Source organism: Lutjanus erythropterus, chromosome 21 (assembly GCF_056507025.1).
Source record: "Lutjanus erythropterus isolate fLutEry1 chromosome 21, fLutEry1.hap2, whole genome shotgun sequence".
Lineage (NCBI taxonomy): Eukaryota > Metazoa > Chordata > Actinopteri > Lutjaniformes > Lutjanidae > Lutjanus > Lutjanus erythropterus.
The window spans coordinates 15,971,696-15,986,129 of NC_139337.1; the positions used below are offsets into that span (position 1 = coordinate 15,971,696).

The following is a 14,434-nucleotide window of genomic DNA, read 5'->3' on the forward strand; positions in this document are numbered from 1 at the left end:
CATCTATGATAATAAACTGAACATCTCTGGGTGGTGGACAAGACATTCAAAGAGATCACCTGAGCTTGATAACATTGATCAATATTTTTCACCCTTTGCCAACATTTTATGGACCAAACTACTAATCAAATGACAAAACAAAAAAAACAAACAAAAAAAACAGACTAATCTTATGAAAATGATTAGTTGCAGCTTTAGTTTCTTGTAGATTTTATTTTAGAGTCTGGATGGTCATGTACTGATACAGAGAAACTGATTTCAGTGTTAACAAAATGTGAATTTTAATTGTGGAGCCAAAACTGTTTAGCACTTTTGCCTTGTTCCAAAAACAAATGGAGTATGTTTTCTTGTTAATGTGTCATTTATAGAATATGTTATGTGGATTCTACTGTTCATCAGCATCAGATTGCCAACATATGTAAATTAAAATGTTACAAGTCATGAAATGTACAATGGATGTGGAATACATTATTTAAGATAAAGCATTATCCAGGTCAATATTTGTGGCTTGAAATGAGAACTGCAGAGTCTGGAAATTTCAACAGACCAACATTTTAATGGTGACTTTGATACGACAACAGCTTGAACATTTTGTATCAAATGATAAATAGCAGTATGCAGTGCGGTTTGGACATGGTGCTCAGGGAAGTGCCTACAACCTCTAGAACAGCTCAGAAATCTTGACGTGTTCCAGGAGGCCTTCAGTCCTCACTCTCTCCCGGGCTGCGGATGTCGTCGATCTTTAGGATCATCTTGACGACCTGAGTGGCCAACAAGATCTGCTGCTTCTTGCCAATCAGGGTCTCGACCACATGTTGCTGCTTCATGTCTGCGTAGGAACAAAAAACATTCAATATCAGCGAGGTCCCACATTATAAAGTGCAGTGTTGCAACTGTGTCACAGTTGGTTCCTTACCATTGGTGTTGTTGTGCAGACAGTCGATGCCGAGGAAGGGGTTGCTCTCTCTGACCTGACGGGCTCTGACCTCTGTCATGGTCTGGATAGGGTTCAGTCCGCTGTTCTCGGCAAGCGCCATTGGGATTACCTCCAGAGCATCTGCGAACGATCTCATGGCATACTGCTCCAACGATGGGCACTAGAAAGGAGGAGGGCAGAGACAAAGATAATGAGAGCAGCAAGTTAAACTGCATCCAAAAAAGTGTGTCATAAATACATTCATTCTAAAAGAATACCACAGTCAGGGTTCCTAAACACTTACCCTTTCAAAATTTCATTCTTTTCCAGACTTCTAGGTAGATTTTTCAGACCATACTTGGCATGCGTGTGCAAATAGCTAGACGTTATTATGTAAACAAACTGTTCTAAAATCTGACTGAGGAGTTACATACTGTTAAATATCTCATCTACCAATATGTGTATTATTTTACTATTGAATAAATATATTATTGTTCCTTCCATATTATTAAGTCTCTGATGCATAATGAAAAAAGTTAAATTATTTGATTTTCATGGCATCTGTGCAGCCTTGTTTATTCATGTACCCATGGAAACCACAATGAAGACAGGTTTCCTTACACAGGACAGTTTACTTTCTGAAAATTAAATCACAAGTCTTGTTATTTATAATGCTATATATATGAAATCCATGGATTTTGCTGAATATTCTGCTTGCATGGTCAGTTTATTTTTTTTTTAGAAATTCTCATGTCTGTCAGTCCATCCAGACCTGGAAATTACTAAAAGCAAATTTATAGTTTTCCATATTGTGTAGGAACCCTGCATACTTAAGTTTGCTCAGTTCAGAAACTATGTGTTCTAGTGTGTCTCACCTTGTCTGCAGCCTGGTTGACAGCCAGAGCACATGCAATCTCTGAAGCTCCTCCTCCGTACACAACACGGTTGTCTTTGACCAGATTGCGAATTACACACAGAGCATCATGGAGAGCACGCTTAGCCTCTTCAATGATCTAATGAGATGGACAACATAAAATGGATTAAATAAAGGCGAAGTGATAGATTAACATACACAAATACCGTAGCAGAGGGTAAAAGTCACATTTGTGCATACCATTTTGTTGCCACCACGAATGAAAATGGTTACAGCCCTGGTGTTTTTGCACTCCTGGATGACCAGCATGTGATCCTTTGTAGTGCCAAAGGAGATCTCCTTCACCACACCAGCTGAGCCAAGCTTCTCTGGTGTCAACTCACAGAACCTTGGAACGATGCGGCCTCCTGTGGCGATGGCAATCAACTGCAGAAAGAACACAATTCACATTAGCACTACATGGCCATAAAATGTGAACACATGATTGATCTTAAGTGGTAGTGGATGTGAAAATCTTTTGTTCTAAGTGCAACTTTGTATCAAAGATTTCTATCATGTGACAAGTGTCGCTCACCTCAATCTCAGGCCCTCCAACCCAGCGCACAGCTGGCAGTTCGTTCTGCAGCAGCAGGTGGTTTGCTTCATCATCAAAGCCCCACTGGCAGATGGCCAAGTTGGCGCCATTACTTTTGACCTAAAGGAGAAATGGGGAGTTTTAAGATTAAACACACATACCAGTGTAAATATTAAGAATTCAGTTCAAGTGCTTTCGATGCTGCAGTGCTAACCTGTTGGATCATCTCTTCAAACTTTTCCTTTTCGTATTTCTGAAGGGCTTTGTAGTCCTCCACAGAGGTCACATCCAACTTATGCTTGGTCTTGGGCTTAGGGGGCTCAAATGGGCAGGTGAGGATAGCAATTTTAGCATCTTTCAGAACCTGAATGGTAACGAGAAGCACTGATATTAGCATCATTATCTTACAGTGGTCACACAAATGGAAAATACAGCATCATTTGAAGTATTTGATTGCAGCAAATAAAACAGTGTGTTTTTGAGCTTTAACTTATATACTGTCTACATTTTGCTTTTTTCCTGTTAAACATCTTCAATCTCTATGATGTACATGTGTAGGAATTAGATTCACATTTAACTGCTTGCTGTTACATTCTAATAGACTTCAGGGGAAAAAAATCCATAAATGATTTAAATAAAAAAAAAAGATATAATACTGGGATATTTCGTGATAGTTATAGTGTAGATGAATATCAGATAAACACATTTCATTTGTCCTTATGTGCTGTCAACTATTTGATTCAATGTTGTCAGTGATGAAACTAGAGAGTTTGAACCTTGGGCATCTGGGGGTGGCTGAACTCCTTGTCAACTATGACTCCCTTGATGAGCTGTGTGTCCTCCAGCTTGCCTCCCACTTTCCCCTCCATCTTGATAAGCTCAAAGTCTACATCCTTTCTCTCCATGTCAGCCACAGTGAGGATGGCGTTCACTGCGATCTCAGCCATCTGTCTGTGGCACCGGTTGATGCTGAAAGACAACAGTAGAACTTAGAGATGCTATTATTTTACACAATAACATTTTACTGTGTGACCCCCTGCAAAGCCAAAATCTAAACTGAAGAGACAAGAGATAGTTAGTAATCATTTTGTAGCAATACTGTAACACAACCAAGCCTCACATTTTGGATCCCAGTGTTGTCATGGCGGTCTCAATGAGTGGTTCTGTGTTGTTGGGATCGCAGGGCAAGGTTTCTGCAATTTTGTCCAGCTGCTCGATGGCAATGCGTGCAGCCTGGTCATAACCATCGGAGATCCTGATGGGGTGGATTCCGCGGTCCAGCAGCTGCTCAGCCTGCTCAAGCAGAGCCCCAGCCAGCACTGAGGTGAAAGAGGAAAAAATGCTGAGACTGTAATACCTACAATACAGCTGGAATATGGTTGAAATACGTCAGGTTGTCTTGATCACAACTGCAACAATTTCACTTATGTTAAACATGCTTTGTAAATGTGATCTAGCATATTTCTAAGGCACACTGCTTTGTTTGGATATAGCAGAAGGATGTTTAAAAGTTTATATCCTCCATGCATCAAGACTATTGAGATGGCCTTCAAAATAGCTCATGAACATCATGTTCTTTATATTGTGGCACACCACAACTGTTCAGTAACAACTGAAGATGAAGTACTTGGATAAAATACATTACCACAAAATCGTGCTGCTTTTAGAGATTAAGAATGTTTTAAATTTCTCCACTACAGTAACAGTTAATTTTTATTTTATAATCTATCTGAGCTATTTCCAGTGCAATGCTTGGCACATTCATAATTCTGTCTCAAAGTGATCATCTATGATAACTGTGCTGTTTCTATGTATCATTCAGCCCTATTGTTTCTTTTTCAGTGACACGCCTAGGGTTGGATGTTGTTGTGATAATCAATAGGTTAAAACCTACAACAGAACCACCAGAACGACCAGTAAAAAAGAAAAAAGCACAAGTATAATTTGAGGCTTATGGCCAATAAAAAACACCATGGGACCCTTGTCATTTCCGTACCAACAACTCCGGTGGTTCCATCACCAATCTCATCATCCTGGGATTTGGAGAGCTCCACCATAAGCTTTGCAATCTGGTGGTCCACATCCATCATGCTGAGAATAGTGGCTCCATCATTGGTGACAGTCACCTCTCCATCCCTGTCAACCATCATCTTGTCGAGACCTGGATGCAAAAATCAAAAGAAGAAAAAGATCCGGGCGAGGTTAGTGCAATCTTGGATAACGGATTAACAGCTGTCACAATTATATGTAAGAAGGATAGCAAATTTATATCAAATTTAAGTAATGCTCGAATATATTTAACTTTAATTAAACTCAGTATTTACACGTTCATCTAGGTCTCTCAAAAGACAAGCTGACAGTTTGGTATGAAGAAGTCAGATTGACTGCACTGCATTGGTTTATACTCACCATTAGGTCCCAGTGATGTTTTAAGCGTTGACGCAACTGCCTTGGCTGCCATAATATGAGACTGCAAGACACAAACACTTCCACATCAGCTCTCACTTCAGTAAAATCGTTTTATTGGTCTGTAAAGCGAAGGCAGATTTACGTTGTCATCTGCGAAAAATAGCTTAAACTTCGATATGGAAATGATGGGCATCCATAACGACCGTTTTGGGCACACCCCTGTGTAGCAGCACCCACCGGCTGAAAGCCTCACAGAAAGCACATGGGCCTCAACGTTAGCATGACTGGCTATTCCTCTGGCTTATGCTATCCTGTTGCTATTACACTAACAGCTTAGTTTGCCAGTTTGGGGTGTGTTTAAAAACAATAGCTTATTATAACGCACATAACGTTAACAATGTCATGCAAGTAACGTTGATCGCAAATAAATAACTTGCTAACCAACGTGCCATGCTAGCTAGCCCATTGTACCTTCAATGCGTCAATGCCCGATAACCGTGTCTTCTTGTCCTGGTCTTTAATGATGATGAAAGGTCTCCCATACTCATCGAACGCTAGTGTCCCCAAAGTGGACATGTTGACCGATGTATTAGGACACTTAGTAAGTGTTCAACGGATGATATTAGGAGTTTTTAAGATGGAATCTTGGAGTGTGGCTAAGCTGCAAGCCGCACGGGTCTGCCGGCGACTTCTGGAAGGCTCTACGGGCGGGGAGGGCGGAACCAAGTAGTGTTAAATGTGTCTTTATTACAGAATTAAACACCCTTTCTATCTATAATTACTCCACGAAATTAACTGAATAGTTCTTAAACGACTCCGAAAAATAATTACAAGCTTTTAATACAGAATATTTTACGGGTAGAAGTGAAAAAATATGTTATGCCCTGTGGTATCTTCCGATCACGTTCAATCTCAGTCTGTGCCCTGATCTCGCGAGGATTGCTGAGGTAATAAAATTCCATGTGAAGGACTGCACAGCTGTTTTGAAAAGGTAGTAGACATATCTTTTAAGAACTTAACACAGCATACAATCTGCTTTTAGTGATAGTTAAGTATCTGAATTTTAAGAAAGAGTCTTAAAGGATAACTTTAGTTCGTGTACGATTGTCTCCTGTGTCAGAGTTGACAGTTATTAGCTGCTAGTTAGTAGCTAACATTTAGCTAAAACGTGTCTTGCTATCTCTGTGATGTGCTTTTGATTCGGGGTTAGATAAAAAAAAAAAGGATAAATAACATGCTGGAATCCACGTGCACTTGAATAACGTAATGATGGCATCAACGTCAAACATAACGTAACGTCCGGGCACTTTATGGTGGTGGTCAGGCTCGTCAGGGCTGTACTGTGGCAGTCTATCTATCATCTGTCAAAATTTGCAGTATGTAGGTAAGCTGAGATACTGATGAAACCACAACGTATTACCTATACATTTATGGTTGTTTTAATCATCCCAACAACGTTTGCACTGAATCAATTAAGCTCTGTATTGTTTCTATTTACACATTCTGCTGTTTTCTGGACTCTGTAGCATGCCCTGCGAAGTGAAGCCTCGGTTCGTGATTCTGTACGGGTCTCAGAAGGGCCAGGCTCAGTCCATAGCAGAAGGTGTAGCTGAGGAGGCAGGGGAGCACGGGCTGGTTGCAGAGCTCAGCTGCTTGGACCAAAGTGATAAGGTAGCTATACTGCACATTATGATACATTTACTTTAAGCCCCTCTTGTACGGCATGACTGCTGCTGGCACACAATAGACCTTTTTCACAGCAGTCATTTTGACATGAACTAGTAATGCAAACACAGGTGTTAGCAGTGGTACTAATTAAGGTCATGTTCTGTTTTCTCGTCAAACAGTGATGCTATTGAGCATGTTGTTGGCTGCTACATTAAAAGCAATGGGAACTTAATCAGTATCATCCTGTGTTTGACCTACTATTAATTAGTATGGCTGCCATGAAAAGGGGCTATAACATATATCAATAATATTTTAGTAAAAGTGTAGTGATGTTGCCTGATGATTTTGTGGATATTAATTAGAGCCTGACCGATATTGGATTTTTGGAGCCAATATTAAAGAGTAAAAAAAATCTGATATCGATATATCAGACCATAGTCTTTTTTTATATATGAAATCAAAAAGTGACCCTGGCACTGAAACAGTAAACTTTCACAGGTAATTTTTAATAATTATAAATAACTGCAGTGGAAACCACTTATACTGATCAGAGCTAGAGCGATCAACCACTTATATGAATCAAAAAAGCTTGGGACTGTTTAAATAACTTGCTTATCTTTAAATAACTCGCTTATAGTGTTCATTTTGAGACTTGTCATATGACAACCAGGGGTGCAAGTAACTAATTACAAATACTCAAGTTAATGTAATTAAATCGTTTTTTTTTTTGTGGGCACTTTTACTTTTATGAGTAGACTTTCAAGTCTGTACTTTAACTTGTACTTAAGTATTTATTAAACCATGTAACTTTCAAAATTATAACTGAGTACTTATTAAAAGTTAAATTAATGTCCAGACCTTCCATCTGCATTTTTGTAGCTGATCAGGTGAGGTGGGCCAATGAAAACCAGGACAAATGGACAAAAAACTAATGAATATTTAATCTGTCATCTAGAAATGGCAGTAATTGCACCTCATTCAACATTTGGTGTACTTAAATACAAGCCAACTAGATGCAGCAACTAAACAGCATTAAGTTATATTTTACAATAATGTACTGTATTATAGTGTATTTGAATTATACACAGTACTGTAATTTAATTTGTACAGTAATTTGAAAAGTGTTAGAAATACAGTAGCTGTATTGCATTTTTCTGATTTTCAGTAAAGAGTGAAGCTGTTAGTTTCATTTATATTCATGTAGTAAATACAGTATATAAATGTCAATTAGATTGTAATCTGTATGAGAAACAACGAAAAACAAAACAATTCGGTTATAGTGATTATTTGCTTATAGTGATAAATTTGACGTGATCACTTAGGTTTCCACTGTATAAATAAAACACCATCACTTTATTTAAGGAAAAGGATCAAATATACCTAATATCCTGCCTATGAAAATGCAAATAAAATAAAAATAAATATGTGAAATAAAATAAAAACAATTTGCATTCTGTTGTGTAAAAAATATTGGATATGTAGACACTAACGTTGATATAGACCAATATATCTGTTCTAGGCCAACATTGGGCCCATAATATTGACCGAACAACATATCTGTCTGGCTCTAATATTAATGGAATGTTTCACATTGATTCATTGAGAGAGCAGTCAGTGATTAATCATATAACTGGTTCCAGTACAATTTGGAGAAGGAGAACGCCCCAGTGGTCTTTATTGTGTCTACTACTGGAGATGGGGAACCGCCAGACAATGCCCTCCAATTTGTAAAGCGCATCAAGAAGAAGACCCTCTCCACTGACCACTATAAACACCTTTGCTATGCACTTTTAGGTAAATCCTATTATGAAGCTCTGACGTAGCTCTTTCTGCAGTTCATCTGTCAATATGGGGAACTTGATTTGCAAAGCATATTTGTGTAGATCATTACAATGCAGAGCATCGCTCAGTGTTTTCTTTCTGAACACTTTCTGGCTTGAGAAATCTTCATCTGTTTTCCCCTGTCTGCTCCAGCTTTAGGAGACACAAATTATGCAAATTTCTGCAACTGTGGGAAGACAATTGAGCGACGTCTACAGGAACTAGGAGCCAAACAATTTTATGCGACAGGATATGCAGATGATGGTGTAGGGTAAGTTCTCCAAAGAAAAGAAGTTTAGACATCCAACTTTCTATCCTTTTTCTCTTGTTTTCATTCCACTGTTGTGTATCATCTCATGGTTTGTTCTCTCAAGGCTGGAAATAGTTGTGGACCCTTGGCTTGACGGACTGTGGAAAGCAATCAAAGGAACCTTATCAGAAATGGCTTCTGATAGGACTGGATGTCTGAAAGGAGAAGCAGGAGATTCACCAAAGGAAACTCCTGATTCATCTACACCAGTCGTCCAACTAAACCTCTTAAGCATCACCGACCGCCAGAACTGCAAGTCGGGCAGCGCCTCCATAGAAACTGCCTCCAAGTTTGCATCTTCTGCTTCATCTTCAGCTTCTGCTACACAGGCTGCTGTTTCTGATGTCAGGCCAGCTTCCTCTGCAGGGAGCCCTGGGTTGGCATCGCAGTCTCGTGGTGCTGCCAGTGTTCCTACATCAGCACCGGAGACACAGACCGGAGATGCTGGAGTTCCCCATGTTGCACTGGCAGCCTCACTGACACAATCCCTGCCACCGCTGTCTGAGTCATCTCTTAATGTTCCTGCTCTGCCTCCTCCCTACCTGGATGTCTCTGTGCAGAAAGTGGACACAACTGAACAGGTTAGGAATGATAGCGCTGAAAAACCAGCATTTGTGCCATATCTCAGCTGTCATCTCATGGATGTTTTCTTTCAGATTGTTGGACCATTAAACAAAGAGACCCTTCATGAAGTTCCCATATCCCAGGCAGTTCAGCTGACCAAAGCAGACTCTGTCAAGACAGCCCTTCTCTTAGAGCTGGACACCTCTGTAAGCTTGACACAATCCTGTTCATTTTTGACATTTGTCTAAGCATGCAGTATGAACTTAGAGTTTGAACTTAAGATGCTTCTTGTCCATTTTTTAGGCCTACCCGATGATGACCCATCAGCCAGGGGATTCCTTTAACGTGTTCTGCCCAAATGGAGCCACTGAGGTGGAGGACATGCTCCACAGATTGGGCCTTCAAGACCAGAGGAACCACACAGTTCACATTTCTCTACGTAAAGACACTAAGAAAAAAGGTATACTGGTATATACTTTTGAACAGTATATTGTAACGTAGCATTTTTTCCTGAAGATCCTTTGATTTGTGACATTCCCATCTACTCTTTTATGATAATTAAATAAAATGTTCTTTCCTCCCTGGTTATAGGCGCTCAGGTGCCACCGTACATTCCCCAGAACATTTCTCTGCTCTACCTGCTCACATGGTGTCTAGAGATCAGAAGTGTTCCTAAGAAGGTACTGTAAGCTCACACATTCCTCTACAGCTACTTTGTAAATTGCGTTGGCCGAGACACTTTTTAATGTGACATGCTTGTTGTTCTAGTATATCAGCATATTAAGAGGGGAGACATTTTTTAAATGTCATGTTTTCTGCAGCTACAGCACCCAGCTTTTATTTGTGTTGTCAAAGCTTGGAGGAAAATGTGCTGTATTTTATGAAGAAGTGCAATTATATTTTGACACGGATGTTCCCATTTATTTTTTACAATACTTACTGAATAAGAATATGCACACTCAAATAGTCTGTCAGGACATGGTTTGGAGCCACAAGATTTCCATGAGTTCTTATTTTGTTTTCATAAGGTCAGGCAAGACTGAATTTTTTAAGGATAAGCTTAAATGAGGCTGAAATAATCATTAAACGTGCCTGGTCCTCTTTGGCAATAGAGATGAACACATTTGGTGCATGGAAATGTCTAGAGCTGCAATGATTCATTGTTGATAATTCTTAACTATGAAGTTAATCACCAGCTATTATCATTATCACTTTGAGTTATTTTTTTAAAGAAAAAATGCTTACAGCTGATCCTTGGGTTGTGGAAAAAACAAGATATTTTAGGACATCTTCTTGGGCTTTTGCAACATTTTTTCTCCATTTTTGACATTTTGTAGAGCCAAATGATTGACCGATTAACTGATAAGAAAAATCATCTTTACTTGCAGCCAGAGAAATATCAATTGACTGGTGGAAGTGCATGAGTTCCACCTGATTATCTAACATTTTCAACATTCTTTAAAATACTATTACTGTAGGGACAGTTGTTCTCTTTGTTCTGTTTCTCATTTCCATCTCCCAAGCTATTTTTCCCCGAATTTACATGCTGGTGTTTACTATGCAAGTTAAATTCATTATGTAATGAAAACATTATAGTAAAACAAAAATGAAAACCATTAATTTCTCTCTGGCGTGAGGTGCATCAGTTTATAATGTAAACAGCAACACCGAATGACAATAGGAAAACAATTTGTAAAATGTCAGAATATGGTAACAAAGCAGTTGCTCCTTAATAAACACAATATTTTATGTATTGCTCTCTTAGCTTGCACCACTGCTTAAAGGGATAGTTCAGACTTTTTGATGTGACACTTACCCACAGTCAGTGTAATACCTACAGTGGATTGCAGTCGGCACACTCTCAGTTTGGAGAAGCAGAGAGGGACATCAGCATGTAAGCCAAGCAATGAACTGTTGTGGACAGGATCATAAAATAAGTTAACCGCTTAAAAGAGGTCTACCTGAATAATCAATGTCAGTTATCAGTTGTTATATTTAGATTATTTTCACTGCTTTACTTTGCTGTCAGATGACCTTCTCTGATGGAAAACCACCGTTATATGAGCCAAACTCTCTCCAAACTCTCTCTCCAAACCAACCACTATATATATATATATATATATATATATATGTAGAGTACATCCTAATTTTGGAATTAAATCCTAATTCTAACAGCTACTGTCTGTTCAGGTCCCTGCTGTATATGACACTCGCATACAGTCTCATTTTCTCTTCTGGGTTATTAAATTTCTGCACAAAAATTGACTGTTTGAGGTCAAACTGTTTCTACAGACTTACAAGGCAGTAAGAGTTTTATTTTACAACACCTGTCTGTGTAATCTAAGCAGTTAATCTGTTTTACTAAAGCGTTTACAACACTATAATCTTTTATACTCACATTTTTCAGGATAGTGAAAGATAATCACTTCAACTTCTTAGTAAGTGCAAGTTCCAATATTATAGACAATAGCATCAAAAACAGACAGATAAACTTGGTCTGCTCTGGTTTGTCATTTATACTGAGACAAATATGAACGTTATTACTGAAACTATCCAGACACATGCCAGATACAGACACTATTTTTTGACAGTAGTCAAATAGTGGTGAAGTGCTGTCTATACAGGATAATAATTCTTCCAGTGCAAGATACAAAATCTCTCCATACATGCACTCATGAACTGTAATGAATCACTGAAATTATATAGAACACTTAGGCATGACAAATATTAAGAAATTGCTATTATTATATATGATTAACGGTTGTGGAATCAAGTAAAATCACTCCAAGAGTTGCTTTTTAATATTTCTTCATGATCCTTTTAATTCCTGTAATTATAGCCTACAAAAAGATTAAAAATAATTGATGCAGTGCCAATTAAGCAGCAGCTTGTCTTCTGCAAATTTAACATATTAATTGATTGCATTAATTGATTGTGATGAATTTCATTTGAGGATTAAAATAATGCCTCTTCGCCTCTGCTAATTTCCCAGAAGCAAGCATTTAACAGCTTAATGTCAGTTTCATGAGGGCAAACAGTGCATAATAAAATAAATGGCTGTATTCCATTGCTGGGTGTGGTGTCACTGTCTACCTACAGTTTTATTTACCTCGCAAAACTAACATTAAAATGTTTTTTTAATATGATCTGGGTTCAATGTGGCATTGACGTTTGTCTTAGTGGAGTGCTTTTTCCCAGGAAAACTGAATAAAATCATGACCGTTGCTTTTGGTGGAGTAGCAGAACAGCTCCAAGTGACTTTACTTCTGATTTTTCTGTGTCTCTCTCAGGCATTTCTGCGAGCACTGGTGGAGCATACGGGGGATGGTGTGCAGAGGAGGAGACTGCAGGAGCTCTGCAGTAAACAAGGCGCCGCAGACTACAACCTGTATGTGAGAGACCTGAGTCTCAGCGTTCTGGATCTTCTCACAGCCTTCCCGTCCTGCTCGCCTCCTCTCAGCCTCCTCATAGGTCAGTCAGAGTGTTCACTGTTATCTCACTCACTCACTCACTCACTCACTCACTCACTCACTCACTCACTCACTCACTCACTCACTCACTCACTCACTCAGTTATAATAATAATCAGGATTATTGGGTAAAAACTTTCCTAGATGTTTTACATATCAGTCTGCATGAGAAACACTCTGAAGTGCAAAATCTGAAACATGACAGCTGTTTTTTAATATTTTTTTAACATAATCTTCATGTCATATAAGCAATACTCATTTTTTACATTTTTTTAAAGAGCCAGCAAACAAACTAATAAGCAAATACCAATGGGAACAAAACACATTAAACAATGACCAAGGAAAGACAATAATAAATAAAATAATAAGCATCAAATTAGTTTAGAAAAGGAAAATAAATAAGAGGGTTAGTATCAACAGATCATGAAATAACTTCCTTACTGTAGCAAGTGGATGGTTTGCTTTAGCATAAACTACAAATTTTATTAATATACAACACTTAAATTTGTAATTTGCATCTGTTGTCTTTAGGTTATAGTTGATAAGAAAGAGTAACCATAATGAATTATAATTATCTAGAGGATTTATATTCATGTAAATTGCTTTTTCAAGTTTAGCAGTTTTCAACAGTGCATCAGCCCAATCTGGAATGATTAGAGCACTGCTGTCTCTCTGTTTACAGAAAATCGACATTTTGGCAACCGCAAAAGCTACAGATATCTATTTATTATGTTTTTAATTAGACTGTCTTGATAGAACTCCTATTATACAATGTACAGGGTCAGACTGAGTGCTAACTTTTTTGCACGGCAATTCTTTACTCCAGGAGAATTGCAGATACTTGTGTAAAAAAGACTGGTAAAAGTAGAAGTGCTGATTCAACTTTCTTACTCAAGTAAAAGTGAAAAGGTACAGGCTCTGAAATGTACTCAAAGTATTAAAGAAAAAAGTAGTCATCTGATGGACATTTCTACTGTCCTTTTTCTGTGCAAATCTAACTGAGCCTCACCTTCTCTCTGTGGTCAAGTCTCCATCTCTTGCCTGTTTCGTCTTTTACGTCGTTTATGTCTTGTTACATCTGTCCTGCTTGATGTGCACTGATGGACACACCAAGAAATTGTCTTTTCTATGTGATATTGTCCCATCCATTTAGGTTGAAATCTGTCTTGATGTTCAGAAGGCTGTGTTGAAAACGTAAGGAGTAAAAAGTACAGATATTTGTGTTAAAATGTATTGAGTAAAAGGTGTCAGAAAAATAAATACTCAAGTAAAGTACAGATTCCAGAAAAGTATGGTTACAAAGTACTTGTACTTTGATACCTCTGCACAACAGACAAATATTCTGGCACATTTCAAGATGTTTTTCAGATGGTTTATAAATTTATTATTCTAATAGATGCATGTTTAATTAAATGCAGGCTTTCATGTTGCCTGAAGCAAATGGGGAATTAAAGTGATTGACATGACATTGGGATTTAGGCTGCACCTGTGCAAAATATCAGTGGGATAAATCACTTCAGAGCTGTTTATTTCACCTCAGAAAAGACCTCAGGTTATGTGAAATCTGTCTACTGTGTTTGTCACTCAGGCAGGTTTGAATGTTTTGATCATTTTTGTCCAGTAGGGGTCACTGCAGCCTCAGTAAAGCCAGCTCCGTGAGCACAGTCTCAAGGCTGAATGTGTCAGAGCATTTAATTATACTGAATGGTCAGGCGGCATACATCAGAGGGCTCCCCAAAGGATCAACACTCATTTCCTCGTCTCACTTTAAGTACACGTCAGCCCAATATGGTTTTTGTGTCACTTTCTGTGAATATGATGGCTCTATT

The 14,434-nt window shown here is 38.4% G+C and overlaps 2 protein-coding genes across 3 annotated transcripts in view; one reads left to right on the top strand and one right to left on the bottom strand.

The window, feature by feature from the left end:
• Positions 1-536: 536 nt before the first annotated feature.
• cct5 (chaperonin containing TCP1, subunit 5 (epsilon)) lies at positions 537-5,486 on the bottom strand. Its single transcript, XM_084746790.1, has 11 exons — positions 5,245-5,486; positions 4,774-4,834; positions 4,361-4,525; positions 3,485-3,683; positions 3,141-3,333; positions 2,579-2,728; positions 2,365-2,484; positions 2,031-2,216; positions 1,792-1,929; positions 917-1,097; positions 537-829 (listed from the first exon to the last, which is right to left on the bottom strand). The coding sequence occupies exons 1-11, from the start codon at positions 5,347-5,349 to the stop codon at positions 702-704; spliced, it is 1,626 nt and encodes a 541-aa protein (XP_084602916.1). The 5' UTR covers positions 5,350-5,486; the 3' UTR covers positions 537-701.
• A 193-nt stretch (positions 5,487-5,679) lies between these two features.
• The window catches only part of mtrr (5-methyltetrahydrofolate-homocysteine methyltransferase reductase), a 65,622-nt gene continuing 56,867 nt past the window's right edge, over positions 5,680-14,434 (top strand). Inside the window, exons 1-9 of one of the 2 annotated variants that reach the window (XM_084746789.1) lie at positions 5,680-5,764; positions 6,300-6,444; positions 8,082-8,235; positions 8,416-8,533; positions 8,637-9,153; positions 9,229-9,342; positions 9,440-9,596; positions 9,728-9,816; positions 12,427-12,607. In XM_084746789.1, the coding sequence (XP_084602915.1) occupies positions 6,301-6,444; positions 8,082-8,235; positions 8,416-8,533; positions 8,637-9,153; positions 9,229-9,342; positions 9,440-9,596; positions 9,728-9,816; positions 12,427-12,607 (1,474 nt within the window). In that variant the 5' untranslated portion in view covers positions 5,680-5,764; position 6,300. The other variant, XM_084746788.1, reaches the window with a different exon arrangement.

Coding starts and splice junctions, on each gene's coding strand:
- cct5 (XM_084746790.1), bottom strand. CDS start 5,349: ATGTCCACTTTGGGGACACTAGCGTTCGATGAGTATGGGAGACCTTTC. Junction 4,835..5,244: donor CGGGCATTGACGCATTGAAG/GTACAATGGGCT, acceptor TGTGTCTTGCAG/TCTCATATTATGGCAGCCAA. Junction 1,930..2,030: donor TTCGTGGTGGCAACAAAATG/GTATGCACAAAT, acceptor CCATCTCATTAG/ATCATTGAAGAGGCTAAGCG.